The sequence below is a fragment of the Amborella trichopoda genome, chromosome 2, assembly GCF_054954075.1.
Source record: "Amborella trichopoda isolate Santa Cruz 75 chromosome 2, AtrichopodaSantaCruz75HAP2 v2.0, whole genome shotgun sequence".
Classification (NCBI taxonomy): Eukaryota; Viridiplantae; Streptophyta; class Magnoliopsida; order Amborellales; family Amborellaceae; genus Amborella; species Amborella trichopoda.
Window position 1 is genome coordinate 4608628 of NC_142337.1, and position 15356 is coordinate 4623983.

At 37.3% G+C, this 15356-nt stretch overlaps 1 protein-coding gene across 4 annotated transcripts; it reads left to right on the top strand.

The window, feature by feature from the left end:
* The first annotated feature begins 2097 nt into the window (after positions 1 to 2097).
* Positions 2098 to 15015, top strand: ETR1 (Signal transduction histidine kinase, hybrid-type, ethylene sensor). 4 transcript variants are annotated; one of them, XM_088857514.1, is made up of 8 exons: positions 2098 to 2698; positions 2809 to 2881; positions 5002 to 5944; positions 9420 to 9788; positions 10193 to 10459; positions 10638 to 10759; positions 11057 to 11254; positions 14048 to 15015. In XM_088857514.1, exons 3-8 carry the CDS (start codon positions 5036 to 5038, stop codon positions 14412 to 14414), a joined length of 2232 nt encoding a protein of 743 aa, XP_088713640.1. In that variant the 5' UTR covers positions 2098 to 2698; positions 2809 to 2881; positions 5002 to 5035; the 3' UTR covers positions 14415 to 15015. The 4 variants fall into 4 exon arrangements, with proteins under 4 accessions (XP_088713640.1, XP_011626585.1, XP_011626584.1 ...); XM_011628283.3 differs by having other exon boundaries at positions 2098 to 2606; XM_011628282.3 differs by having other exon boundaries at positions 2098 to 2256.
* Positions 15016 to 15356: the final 341 nt, after the last annotated feature.

Below are 15356 nucleotides of genomic sequence, written 5' to 3' on the forward strand. Positions count from 1 at the left end.
AAAAATATATTTTTATATAGATATTTTTTTGCTTAGGCCGAAGCAGACCCGAATCTTATCGAAGCGGCCCGAATATGACCGAAACGACAATACTAAGCTTTGCTTTGCTTCGATCTAGATCTAAAATCCGAAGGCTTTGACCTCTTCGGCCAAAGCGAAGCAAATAGGACAACACTGGCCTCAACCCACCACCAACACATGGGCGACAATCAGTGACCGGCTAGAGAGAGAGGGAACGTCTATCCTATTTCCATTGCCCTTTTTGAATCAAGAACGTGACACACCCACTTGGCTTCACGTGAGAGCTTACTCAATATAGAAAGTTAAGAATATCTAATTATTATTTCCTGATTGAATTTATCTGAAGGGTGCAGTTGGCATACGGATGGATCCGTAGCTGTAGAGGTAAGGTGCACTTTCAAATTTTATCGTGATATATAATTTTTATGTAAAATGTTCTTAGGATTATCTCAAAATCTATTTTTATATCTACTTATAAAATTTTAAAAATAGTTAAAATCAAAGGGTTTTTCAATATTAAAACTATCTTTTCCAATAAATTTTTGAGATGCATCCGTAGTTCAACATTATAAAGTTGCATCCTTATATAAACTTTTTCCTTATCTAAATACCTCCAATTTTTCCTAATTAGTGATAGTCTAAATCGGCCCATCCCCTCCCACGTATGGGAGAATTAGCGATGACTCTCAACAAGATCCCACATTTTTATGTTTGTGTAATTGATATTCATACTGTATATACATTAAATCTATAGGACTTTGCCAACCAATCATATCATGTGTTGTGTGAATTTTTTCGGGGTTCTTAGTTCATGCACGTCTTATTGACACTATGGAAGTTATAATGAAAAAAATAACTCATGAAAATGATTTTTTAAAGGGAGCGTGTTTGGGTTAAAGTCACTCGTCTCTTTTGTTGCATATAAGATTTACTGCTATATATGTGCTCAGACCAGTGTCGGCGACCAAGCAAAAAACTAGTATGGATTAGTGAATTAGCATATCGAATCTCCGTTTTACTGTACGAAAGAAAATAGTGAACCGACGAAAAACCAAACCAGATCAATGAATTCGCATTTGTACAAAAAAAAATAGTGAACCGACGAAAAACCAAACCAGATCAGTGAATTCGCATTTTTACTGTAGCAAAATGCCCGGTTGACTTCTAAACCCAGACAATTTTCTACATAATGGCATGGTGTGACCTACTTCCAAGTTGGACTAAGCGATTCTATAATGACTCGATATTTTTTAAATCACTTGCTATTCTCTTTCTCGCTTGTTTTTGTTTTTGTTTTTTCTTTGAAATTGTTGGTCCAGCGACTTTAGGACTATCCCCAAACACCAACCTTAAAAAGGCTCACCGAACCTCCTCCAAAATGGAGGCCTCTCTCTTATTTCTATACATATGGCAAAGAGAGTTGAGAAGTCATCTCCAAATTTAGCAGCATCTCCAAGAGATTATTGTTCAGAAAAACTTCCAGATATTTCCCCTAGTTACAGCGTCCCTAAATTTAGCAAAACTTCCCCAAGTTAGAGGTGCGATTCTCCATAGCAGAGAAGAACAGAACAGGGTAGAACTCTTAGATTTAAGGGGCCCTTACCTCTAATTGGAAACTACAGTGTGGATGACACGCGTGAATTTATGGTTTACCAAACTTCTGTTGACTCCCACGTGACTCGATGAGCTATAAAACCCTTATGCATCAGGACGGTTGAGTCCTCTCTCTAAAATGAGGACTCTCTTAGTATGGAATAAGGGACTTTCTCTCTCTACATGGACTATAGAATAAGACATGGACCATAGAATAAGGACTTTCTTTCTCTCTTACTATGGAATAAGGGCTTTCTCTCTCTACATCTAACTGTGGAATGATAACTTTATCTGACTCTCTCTCTCTACATCTAACTGTGGAACGATAACTTTATCTGACTCTCTCTCTCTCTCTACAGTAGAGTATCTCTCTCTACACTACGAAATAAGTGAGAGATCTCTTGGTCTCTGATGAGGAACTTTCTCTCTAAACACGAGTCTCTCTCTAGATTTACACTATAAAATAAGGGGGAGTTTCTCGCTCCCAGGTTCAGTGGCCCACTCTCTCCCTGTGTCGGAAATCAAGGGAGTCCTTTCTCTCTCTAGGAGTCCTTTCTCTCTCTAAGGACTAAACGCAAAGCTCGCCAGGTACTTCCCCCCAAAATCCACTGTGAATTCCCTCTCTCTCTCGACCCTCGCCAGGTACTTCCCCCCAAAATCCACTGTGAATTCTCTCTCTCTCTCTCTCTCTCTCTCGACCCTCGCCAGGTACTTCCCCCAATATCCACTGAATTCGCCATATTCTCTCCCTCTCGCTCGATCGAGTGCCCTAAATCACCTCTCTCTCTCTCTCTCTCTCCCTGAATCATCTCCCTCTCTCCCCCAAATCATCTCTCTCTCTCTCTCTCTCTCTTTCGATCTCTGCTCGGCGCCCTGGATCACCTCTCACTCTCTCTCTAACTATCTCAGTTAACTCCCAATGTTAAGGGAAATACTCTCTCTCTCTCTCTCTCTGCGCGGCGAAGTGTGTTGCTCTTTGTGAAGCTTGTTAGGTCAGGTCCCTAACATCCGATTATTGTTCGGTTTTTTTTTCAAATTTTCCACCTCCATTTTGGTTTCTGTCTCGCCGCACGATGTATATTCGGTGAAATATCTATTTATTCGTTCCTCCTCAATTTATTTCTACTTAATTCGAATTCATGTTATCAGTCGCCAATTTTTGGTAAATTTATTGTTGATATTATTCGTGCTCAGGGTTTGATAAAGCTGATCAGAGACACCATATCCATTGATTTCAAGGTTGGGACTATTTACTACTTCATCAGAGGTAAATTCCTCTTGCAAATTTCCATCTTTTTTTTGTTTTGTTTTTTTGTAAATTTATGACTTTCTTAGCTAGTTTTTTTTTCCGAGACAGACTCTTATGCCGATACTTACCCAAAAACAGAACTTTTGTATTGATGGAAATGATGATTGAATATGGTATCGGCATGCATAAAATGTCGAGAAAGTATAGGAAATGCTTTGGTTTTTTGGGAAATGATTGGATGAATGGAACTGGAGAGGATAATACTGCACTATTTTTTATGTTTTCCTCTCTCTTTTTTATGCTTTATTGAGGTTCAAGTTCAGGTTCAATTGTGTTTACATATTATACAGAATGCAAGAGAAATGTAATTTGGGATGGCTTTTATAATCTGGATGCTCGAGCTGTTTTGGCCATTTTGAAATAGCTTGTTTTCTGATTTGGGAAGATATTGCGGCCATTAGTTCATTATGTTTTCTGGATCTCCAGTCTATTTATCATATATTAATTTCTTGTAATATCCAGTTAATAATAACTTCTTTGGTGTTTTATGCTTCTCATAATAAAAACTAGATATTCCGTTATATGCCACCTTTTCTTTATTTCCCGAATTCCATTTTTAACTTGCTGAATTTAGGAGATAAGTTTGGTTGGGTTCAAGTAATGTTTGAACGTCGTTAGGTAAGGATTTATTAACAATTACCTAGGGGCTTTCAACGGATTTTTGGGAATAACTTATCATTAGAACCAGTAAAGTGCATAAAGACAATAATATTGGAAGAGACTGTGATTTGTCAAAGAAAATTGGAATGATCATTAAAATCTGGGAAAAGTAAAGAGATACTCCATTGGAAGTACCTGACATTCTTGATAAGTGATAAAATTGTACTGAAGAACAGGAAACAATTGGAATTATGGATTTCCTGATACAAACATAATCTGTACCTGCCCAAAAATATTTCAAAAAGTACCAAAAAAATAATAGAGACTAATAAAATATGGATCTCTTATGCTGGATTGAAATCCAAACACTTGTACCTTCCCTATTATCTCCAAGTTACCTGAGCTGTCGGCCATCTACCAAATGTTTGTATAATTATGGATCGGTCTCTAAATGTGTATCTACGATAAAATATTTAGTCAGAAGGTCTTTAAATCCAACCATTTGATGACATTTAACGAGTGTCCTAACCCATGCCTGAGTATCCGAATAATTCCAAACTGCTCCTCAGTTCAATTGGCACAGTCATCTCATTGTCCCACTAGGGTTTTTGTGCTCACTTCACTAGTCTCAACCTAAATTGCTTCAAGAAAAACTTGCTTCTTTAAATTTTCATATGATGTCTTCTATGCATAGCTTCATCTGTAAATGTGTATCTACCTTGCAAAGTTCAATCAGGAGGTATTGAGATTCAACCATTTGATGACACTTATTGACTGTCCTTGCCCATGCTCTAGTATCCGAATACATTCTAAACTACTCCTTAGTTCACTTGGCATGTTCATCTCATTGCCTTGTAGATCTAGTTAGAGTTGTTGAGCTTTAATGACTGTCCTTGCCCATGCTCTAGTGTCTGAATACATTCTAAACTACTCGTTTATTCACTTGGCACATTCATCTCATGGCACTGAAGATCTAGTTAGAGTTGCAGAGGTCCCTTCATTAATCTCAACCTAAAATGCTTAAAAATTGACCAAAGATAACTGCCCACATTACAATGCCAACCTTTCTTAATGCTTCATTGCCACTTTTCAATTGTATGTTAACTTTTGTGATCTAGATTAGCCTAGTATAAACTCCGTCTAGTAAGCACTCCATGCTCTTGTGATCATCCAAAACCAGTTAATTGTGACATTCTTCTGGAGCTGTTTAAAGACATGTAAAGTTCAAGCTAACCAAGATTTATGTCTGGAGATAAATTGTTGTCATATATTTTTCTCCAAAAAAAATGGTTGTTGACATCTCATTGGAGATTCTCTTAGAGAGTATCAAGACACTTTAAGATCATAGAAGTTTTTCATCGAAAATTGTTTTTAGAGGGGAAGATTATGTGTTTGTAGTGTGCTTCCTTCCTCGAATCTTGATTACGAAGAACAAGAACTAAAAAAAATCTGACGTGTATCATCATTTGTTCTTGCAGGAATGTAAAGGTTCCTCTGTTAGGCAGTTGCAATATGATGGAGAGTTGCAACTGCATTGAGCCGCAATGGCCAGCGGATGAGCTCTTAATGAAATATCAGTACATTTCGGATTTCTTCATTGCCCTTGCTTACTTCTCTATCCCCCTGGAACTGATTTACTTCGTCAAGAAATCTGCAGTCTTTCCATATAGATGGGTACTTGTGCAGTTTGGTGCATTTATTGTTCTCTGTGGAGCAACTCACCTTATAAACCTATGGACTTTTACCATGCACACAAAAACAGTTGCAGTTGTGATGACCGTTTCGAAAGTGTTAACTGCTGCTGTATCATGCGCAACCGCCCTCATGCTTGTCCATATCATCCCCGATCTCTTAAGTGTTAAAACCCGTGAATTGTTTTTAAAAAACAAAGCCGCAGAGCTTGACAGAGAGATGGGCCTTATACGCACTCAAGAAGAAACTGGTCGACATGTTAGAATGTTGACCCATGAAATAAGAAGCACTCTTGATAGGCATACGATTTTGAAAACCACTCTTGTTGAGTTGGGTCGAACCTTGGCTTTGGAGGAGTGTGCTCTGTGGATGCCTACACGAACTGGTTTGGAGCTTCAGCTTTCTCACACTTTACGTCATCAAAACCCAGTTGGGCATTCTGTGCCCATTCAACTCCCTGTAATCAACCAAGTCTTCAGTAGTAATCATGCTGTGAAAATTTCTCCAAATTGCCCTGTTGCAAGGGTGCGGCCACTTACCGGAAAATATATACCTGGAGAGGTTGTTGCTGTTCGAGTTCCTCTTTTGCATCTCTCAAATTTCCAAATTAATGATTGGCCAGAGCTCTCCACAAAGCGCTATGCATTGATGGTTTTGATGCTACCCTCTGATAGTGCAAGGCAATGGCATGTCTACGAAATGGAACTCGTTGAAGTGGTCGCTGACCAGGTATGGGAGATTTTTGCTGCTTGATTTTGTCTACCTTTCCCTAAGGTGATGTTTATAAAATTTGAATTTCCTATGTGTTTAAAACTTTCAAGACTGAGGTTGATCTAGTTCACTAGTTGATTAAGTGTTTCTACATTGTTCATTCGATCGAGCGAAACACCTTGCCAAAGTGCTGAAACTATTGTAAATTGGTATAGTGCTTTGTTCTTTATAGGTTACATTTTATATGTCTGAATGGGATGTTCATGATGTTCTCTAATATATCTTTCCAGTGGTGAATCTGGTGACTAACCTGATTTGCTCATCAGTAGTCTTAGAAATATTATAAAAGCAGCCAGTTATCTATGAATTATTGAATAATTGTATAAAAATGTGTATTATTTGCTATGGTTTGTTTTGAATGGAACTTTTACTGCATATTTGAGTGCATTTTCATTTACTGCACATGAGGACATTTATATTACAAAAGATCAGCAGCTTTATTCTTGATATGATGGTGGTATGCATCATGATTATTCAAAATGAAGATGAATAACGTTGTTACCATGGCAATATAAGAAACGAATGATATAGCTATGAAGTAATCTTTGTTGAGCCTTGATTACTGCATCACATTCTTAAGTCTCAGTTATGTGGTTTGTTCCCAATAGCTGACAGCTATTGTCATTTTGTGGATATTCAAATTCTGGCTTTGTTAGGAAGTCATAAGCCACAAAAGAATCTTTTGATTACTTAGACTGAGTGATGGTATTGTTTCTAGGTATAGGTATGTAGTCTGGAACTATTTAGAGTGCGACATGTAAGTAGACTTTCTACATTAGACTTCCCTTCAAACTTAAGGATGGATGATAGCTCTTCCCAGTTTACTTGTGTGATTATGAAATTGTTGTTTTCAATGTGGGTTGATAAACCATCATATGATTTGATCTTCAATTCTTGTAGAAGTACTTTTGATTGTGCCTTTGTAACAATTTTTCCTACAAAATGTCCTTGAACTTCAATTTGTTTTCCTTTAATTCCTGCTAGATAGAGTGTTCATTGATTACTACGGCATAGTTGGATTGATTGGTGTGGTTCAGTTTCCAAATCTTGAAATATTTTAATTAATAAAGAAAAAAGTTTATATGAGGTTGCAATCTTAAACTGTATAATTAAGGTGCACCTCAAAAATCCATTGGAAAAGGCTCTTTTGATGTTGGAAAACCCTCTAATTGATCATCTCGACATTGAGATGTATGGGAAAAAAATAGATTTCGAGTTCCAAAAATAATGCTTTTTGTAACATATTATCTGGACTGTCCATTTTCAAGATTTTCATACGTTTATAGATCCACTTGATTTGAACTATTTTTGGAGTTTAAATGTTTATAACTAGAGGTGAAAATAGATTCTCAGGGCATCCTAAAATTTTTTTACACCAAAGTTACGTCTTATGATAAAATTTGGAGGTGCACGTTACTTTGATTGTTTAAGGCTGCAACCTTGTGCTAACCACAACCTAAATTAATATGTAAAAATATAATTAGATCAATTTTTTTCTTTTGTGTGTCGATGGGAATTATTTTAGGTGATCTTTGGATTTCCTCAACAATTTAGGGTTCCATTATGTGTTGGATACATTGTCCCAATGTTATCAAATGCTGGATGCGGTTGGAGGCGATAGAGGGTTCCAATGCATTATGCGCCGCATGAGGCTGTAATGCGGGTGTGCATCAGTTCCTGTGTCGTCAATAGATATGAAACAATTTAATAGGAATTTGAAGAATAACACAAAAAGGTGGCTAGTGTGATGGTCGACATATTAATATAGAATATATCTTGAATATGTACATTGTCTATTTATGTGCAGCGTAGACCTAATACATCACCGGTTAGGAGGGGGGATTTGGTTCAAGTGGAAGCCTCTAGAAGGGCAAGGGGAGGGCCCAAAAGGACATGGATAGAAATAGTTTTTTTTTTTTGGGTAATTCAATGGGGAAGACAGGCCCCTACCCATTTTTTCAATAGATTAGGGAGTTACATTTTGAAGGTGTTAATTGGGGGTGCTAGCGGTAGGAAGGGATACCACGATGTGGTAACTGGTGTGGGGATGCTATCACCACGACCCCTGCCCCTTTCCTAGACATGGATAGAAATAGTTAGAAGAGATATGGTGATTTATAGTTTGTCTGAGGGTATGGCCCTTGATAGAGTAGAATGGCGAAACAAGATATATGTAACCGATCCCAAATAGTTAGGATAAGGCTCAGATAATGATGAATTAACATTTAATGTAAACTTGGTCCAATCTATTTATTAAATTCAATAAAACGCCAACAAATATATTGACTCTAAGCACAGTTTCAAAAAAAAAAATTGACTCCAAGCACCAAGAAAGCTAGCAGAATGATGATATTGATGAAAGAAAGTAGAAAATAGCAACTTCAAATAGCCAATAAGGGAAATACTCTGTATTTGGCAAGTACAAAAAACCAAAAGTTCATGACCAAAACAAACTTGTGAAAAAAACAAAAAGATTACTATACTCAGTAGAACCATTGGAGTTTTGCCCATAAAATCAAAGTGATAAAAAAACTCTACTTCGTACTAGATCGATTTAATCCTCTTCGAATAAAAAATAAAATAAAATTGGACTGGAACAGCTTGTGGGCTCTATTGCCACATGTGAGCAGGGCAGAATTATGCCGTCGCATAGGCCTGCTTTGATGCGGCCAATGTGTAGCCTAGGTGGACACATCATGTATGCCTGCCTAGGTGCACCCAATGGAAGGGTCCGCACCACTACGCTACGGGTGCTTTGCTCATAATTCTGATTGTGCAATATGTTACCTGTAGCTGCAATAGGTCTGTGTTGGACTAGTTGCATTCAAAACATCTCTCTCCCTTCTGCTTCTGAAAGAGATTTTTTTCTAAAGAACATGAATCAATTTTTATGTTAGCAGATGTTCAGTGAAGTCTCTTTTGGCTGTTTAGCCTGGTTTGATTTTATTATTGGTCCTCAGTGTTGGTGGGTTATCACCACCAATCATTGCATGCTTATTATTTCATGTAGAGAGAGAATGGTACAAGCTTCACATATTGGCATGGTTTTAATTGTGTGTATGTTCCATCTTTACCATTATTTGTAATATCACTTTCTGTACTAATATGATGAATGAAGTTGCGAGTACAAATATTATTTGTTCCCCTGTATGGGAGAAATGCATGACTGACTGATTTCAAAGCTACAAGTTATGGTAAACACCCCTTTTTCATTTATTGCTTGTGTAGAGATGATTATCTTTATTTATTAAATTATTTATTTTTTTAGGGTATAAAGTAGTGATTATTTTCAGTAAAAGTTGATGATCTTTCCGTTAGATTGGTTAATCTTTACTGTAATCATTGTGATAATCCCCTTGGCTAGCTTAGAGTCTTACACCATCCCTTCTGAAAATTAATTTTGTGTTCACCATGGTTATTTTTCTTTGTCCAGGTCGCTGTTGCTCTTTCACATGCCGCTATCCTTGAGGAGTCCATGCGAGCAAGAGATCTGCTTATGGAACAAAATGTTGCCCTAGATCTAGCTCGTAGAGAAGCTGAAATGGCTATACGTGCTCGCAATGATTTCTTGGCAGTAATGAACCATGAAATGAGAACTCCAATGCATGCAATTATAGCTCTATCTTCACTACTTCAGGAAACAGAATTGACTTCTGAACAGAGGTTGATGGTGGAGACTATATTAAAGAGTAGTAACTTGTTAGCCACACTTATCAATGATGTGTTGGATCTTTCAAGGCTTGAGGATGGAAGTCTTGAGCTTGACTCTGGGACGTTCAACCTTCATGCAGTATTCCGAGAGGTATTTGGTTGGCTGCATGAACATTCTACTTGTTTTAAAAGGCAGAGTTGTTATCTTTAATTGCGTTTTCTTTTTTTTTGGTTTGAAATGGTAACAAAGTCATTGTTCATATAAGATAACACGGTGGGAGTTTAATATTTTGTTTTTATTTATTTATTGCCATGAAAGCTCAAAAAGGGTAAAAAGTAGACCCAAAAAGATATGGTTGAAAGTTATGAGAAAAGATATGGGAACTTACGTCGGGTATAACCCTTGGTAGAATAGAATGATGGATCAGGATTTGTGTAGCCGACCCTTAATAGTTGGGAAAAGGCTCCGATGATGATGATTACCATGAAAGCTCACAAATATTCTTCATCGCAATAATCTGATATAGTTTGTAACTTTTTCTCCTTATTTTGCAGGTCCTAAATTTGATAAAGCCCATTGCATCTGTGAAGAAATTGTCAATGGTATTGAATTTGACGCCAGATTTGCCCGAATATGCTGTTGGTGATGAACAGCGCCTTATGCAGATTATTCTAAATGTAGTGGGCAATGCTGTAAAATTTTCAAAGGAGGGGAGCATTTCTGTGACAGCTAGTATTGCAAAAGCAGAATCTCTGAGAGATGCCCGGTCTCCTGAATTTTTCCCTGTCCCAAGCGATGCTCACTTTTACTTACGAGTGCAGGTTGGTGTATACTGGTTGAATCTCTTGAAAATGGCTATTGTCATCTCCAAGGTTGACAGTAGATCTATGAAAGCTTGTGTGCATTTAGAAAACCTAGCAATGTTTTTGACATTCACTTTTGCGAGTCCCTATGTTTATTACAGACTTGGGAAAAACAGTAATAAAAATTTCATTGCAGGTAAAGGATACAGGAACAGGAATCAACCCTCAAGATATTCCAAAGATATTTAACAAATTTGCTCATACGCAAGCTGCTAAAAATCAGGGTGGGACCGGACTCGGACTTGCTATATGTAAACGGTATAGCCAATTCTTTCTTACAACTCAATATTTGAGTCTGAATGGTTTTGTTTTGTGCATATCATTGTTTTCTTAGTGTATAATGTGGGAATAACATAATGAAAGAATGACTATATTGATGGATAATTTTTTGCAACAGCAACATAATGAATATTTTTCTTCGAGCTTTCTTTTGAACTATGGTAGATTTAATTTGCAATATATATGTATGTCAATATGGACTCTAGGTAGATATTTGCCCATTATGGCAGGGATGGAAATGTTCTAATGTCTCACAGTTTGATTTAATTTGATCAGGTTTGTCAGTCTTATGGAGGGACATGTATGGCTTGAAAGTGAAGGTGTGGGCAAAGGGTGTACTGCAATATTCATTGTGAAACTTGGAAGCAAAGATCACACAAATGATCATGAGCATCAAAATTTACTTCCAGCCCCAACGAGTTACGTGCGAACAGATTTTTCTGGATTGAAAGTGCTTGTTATAGATGACAACGGGTTAGTAATTCAGTTCTTGAATACCAGAAATTTTGTTTGACTGCATAATGATATTTCGGTTGAACATGGCTATAGCTGTTAGTTTGTCAAACATTTTGAGTAATCTTGGATATTGAATTTTTCCATAGGTTGTGACTTATGCCTTTTATTTGTATGTATATGTACTTGTGCAGTTCATGACATTATCAGTTTTTTTATCAGCCACAGTAAGAATTTTTTTTATCATTTTTTGAAAATTTTATGCACTACAGATGATTACGAATGTACCCCTATACATACAATTTGCAGATGTACATCTTTTGCAGTTTGTAGTACTAATGTGATGCAGAGGTTGTTATGTCTCAAGTCCTGTTGTAGAAGCAAGAAAGCTCCATCTCTTTAAGAGATGGAGAAACAAACACAGCAGAGAGATGAAGAAGTATTGCTGCCTCTATGAATCTGAGGAAACAGAAGATTTGATACTGTTGTTGGAAGTGAAGGTTCTCGAGTAGATTGTACTTTTACTACAATTGTTATTGTAGCCCAGTTATGAGTATGCATGGCTGCTATTATTTTTCTGGATAAACTTGAATCAATGGATGAATGGAGTCTTGGGCACCACCATGTTTATAAGTCTTGGAAGGCTCTCTGATACAAGTGCTGGAAGAGGGGCCAGTTACGACTTGTGTTTGTTTTTGGGATTTGTAGGCACGAATGGATCTCTATTTTATAGACACGTGTGGCAGTGTTGAATAAACTAGTATAAGCTATGGAAGTGTTGGAAATTTGCAAGTTGTATTCCTTCAGAAGTATCGCTGCCTCTATGAACCTGAGGAAACAGAAGATTTGATACTGTTGTTGGAAGTGAAGGTTCTCGAGTAGATTATACTTTCACTACAATTGTTATTGTAGCCCAGTTATGAGTACGTATGGCTGCTATTATTTTTCTGGATAAACTTGAATCAATGGATGAATGGAGTCTTGGGCACCACCATGTTTATAAGTCTTGGAAGGCTCTCTGATACAAGTGCTGGAAGAGGGGCCAGTTACGACTTGTATTTGTTTTTGGGATTTGTAGGCACGAATGGATCTCTATTTTATAGACACGTGTGGCAGTGTTGAATAAACTAGTATAAGCTATGGAAGTGTTGGAAATTTGCAAGTTGTATTCCTTCAGAAGTATCGCTGCCTCTATGAACCTGAGAAAACAGAAGATTTGATACTGTTGTTGGAAGTGAAGGTTCTCGAGTAGATTATACTTTTACTACAATTGTTATTGTAGGCCCAGTTATGAGTATGCCTGGCTGCTATTGTATTTCTGGATAAACTTGCATCAGTGGATGAATGGAGTCTTGGGCACCACCATGTTAATAAGTCTTGGAAGGTTCTCTGATACAAGTTATGGAAGTGTTGGCAATTTGCAAGGTGTATTCCTTCAGAGCTTTCATTTAAATTGGCGTAAAATTCTAACTGCAGTGTAAATCTAGGAAATGTCTATTTTACAGTTCACAAAAGGTGACATGAAACGGGATAATGGCACTCTTCTTTCCAATTTTCATTGTTCAACAAAATGGCACATTGAAATTTTTTTCTCTGTAATTAGTAGATAACTTAATAAAGCAAATGCTTTTCAATATTGTAATCTTTTAACATTTTGGCTGTCCATGTCTTAGTTCTCAAATCACCTGACCAGAAAACTCATCGATGGGATTATAACAACTAAACCTGCTTTTCATAAGGTATAACAGGGGCATGAGGTATGGACAATGAACATGCCCTTGTTTCCATCTTGTTTTTCTTGTTTCTTGCACATCCTATTTTGAGTGGGATGTGTGGGCAAGAGCATTGTTGTAATAGTCCAAAGTTCAGTGAGAAAGCTTTGGAAGTACTTCAATACGATCATATTAATTTGATTTCCCTGTCACATTGGGTTAAGAATCATTGTGGGAACTACTTTCTAGATGTTATGATTTAGGAGTTGGGCTTTTCAAAATAAATCTCAGTCTCTGCAAGGTAAGGCATAATGCAGTGGTTAATAAGCTTCTCGGCCTGTAGGACTATAAAACATATATGAATGTCACATGGTATCTTGGACAAATATTGGACCCTGCTGATGGAGGTCCCTCACATCTTGGTCAATGTTGTTCAATATTTGATTATAGACGGAAGCAATGTTGTTTTTCTAGAAAGGTTGCCTTGAGAGCCTCTGCTGATTACAATTATTCTTCACAATATTTTAGATGGAAGCAACTTATAAGAGAATATTCAATATGGTAAGACCTTGTCAGAACCTGTGGAAACAACAATTTGTTTCTTTGGCATTCACTAGAAAAAGGGTGGATAAAGCAGCATTGTTTCTTAGGCATCTGGGATGCTAGTTCCACATACAATTTCATGCAAGCAAAACATAAGGAGAGTAATTTAAACGTGATTGGCTTTGAGCCCATTGCTCGATTGGACGATTTCTGATGTCACCTGCTCCTTCAGAAAGGAATATCAAATAATTCAAGTAAACTTCTCACAAAAAAAAATAGTTGTGGATTTGTGTTTCATTTGTCTTTTACTTTTTGTTTGCATGTACTTATCTTTCTGTCATCATTGTACCACATACATTTTTGTTATACAAATTTTGGAAGTATTGTATATTAGATATCCACCCATGACATCCCATCTGTGTGTGTGTGTGTGTGTGTGTGTGAGAGAGAGAGAGAGAGAGAGAGAGAGAGAGAGAGAGAGAGAGAGAGAGAGTACTTGAATAATTGAAGTGCGCATATCATGTCTACCATATAATAAATTGTCACGTCAAATGTGCAGGGTGAACAGGATAGTGACAAAGGGCCTACTTGTTCGTATGGGATGCGATGTTATGGTTGTTAGTTCCGGTCAGGAGTGCTTAGAGCTCATGTCTTCAGGTGGGCAAAAATTCAAGGTCTTGCTCCTGGATTTGAGCATGCCAGGAATGGATGGCTATGATGTGGCCAGGCACATTCAAGATAGGTTTCCCACCAGGCATGATCGGCCACTAATTGTGGCCCTTACAGGCAACACAGATAGGGCAACAAGAGATCGGTGCTATAGGGTTGGTATGGATGGGGTTATACCAAAACCAGTTTCACTTGATAGGATGCGGAGTGCTTTATCTGAGCTCTTAGAGTTCGGCAATTTAAGGGGGAGCCAATAGCAGTGGCATCCAAAGAAGAGAACAGAACTGATATGCGTAATGCATTTGCATTAGGACCTGCATATCTCAGCATGAGCACTCTCTGATGAACAAAAAGTTTTACTGGCTCAAGTGACAAGCATTCAGATGGGCTCTATCATACTATTTTCCCGTTGCTCGAGCTGAGAATAAGTCACGTTGCTTCTTATTGGAGGGCTCATACTATGAGGCTATTACCCCTTGCTCAAGTTGAAGTATAACCGTTACGACATTATATATGGTGTATTTATTTGGAGAAGTAGGATCGAAACGAGGTTATCGGCTCTTGAAGATAATCAGTAAGTTATCCTTCTAGCTAGATGTAAGTTTTGTAGCTTTATTGTATGAGTTTCTGGGTTTGATATGGTGTGTGTAAATCATAGGTACCTTTAACTATATGCAAGTTAACAACCACTTGGGGTGGGCTCTTTGTTGGTGTGATTTTGGTCCTCAGAATGCTAAGGGTAGAGTGTTAACTTGAAGTGAAATAGAGAGAACAAAGATGAGTTCTATATACTTGTGTCGCGAGATATTTCTTCCCCTTGTCGATAATGTAACTTCTTCTAAGTTGCTTATTGCCTCATTTATTCTCTAGCATTCCTTCATTACCATTAAAGTTATAAATCGGGCTCAGCAACATTACATTTCAAGTTTGATTCCCATCACTGAACTACTTAGAAAAAAAGGAACATTGGTTCATGCGGGCTGGACCGCATTTCTACATATGCGGTCCAGAAAGTATAAAGCATCCATCTTAAAGATGGACGTAAGTAGGTGTTCTATTTAAAAACAATGGAAACTAACGGTCTAAATGTTTTCTTACTAGAATTATTATTTATAGTTTTTTTTTTTTTATTCATGATCTTTATGTTAGAGATTACGTGTCCTTAAAAACTAAGTCTTAAAATCCATCTCAAAAATAGA

What these genes read in the sequence shown, in the direction of transcription:
- ETR1 (XM_088857514.1), top strand. Translation starts at nt 5,036, where the DNA reads ATGATGGAGAGTTGCAACTGCATTGAGCCGCAATGGCCAGCGGATGAG. An exon ending in TTGAAGTGGTCGCTGACCAG is followed by an intron (nt 5,945 to 9,419) that starts GTATGGGAGATT and finishes TTCTTTGTCCAG; the next exon opens with GTCGCTGTTGCTCTTTCACA. An exon ending in CTTGTTATAGATGACAACGG is followed by an intron (nt 11,255 to 14,047) that starts GTTAGTAATTCA and finishes TCAAATGTGCAG; the next exon opens with GGTGAACAGGATAGTGACAA.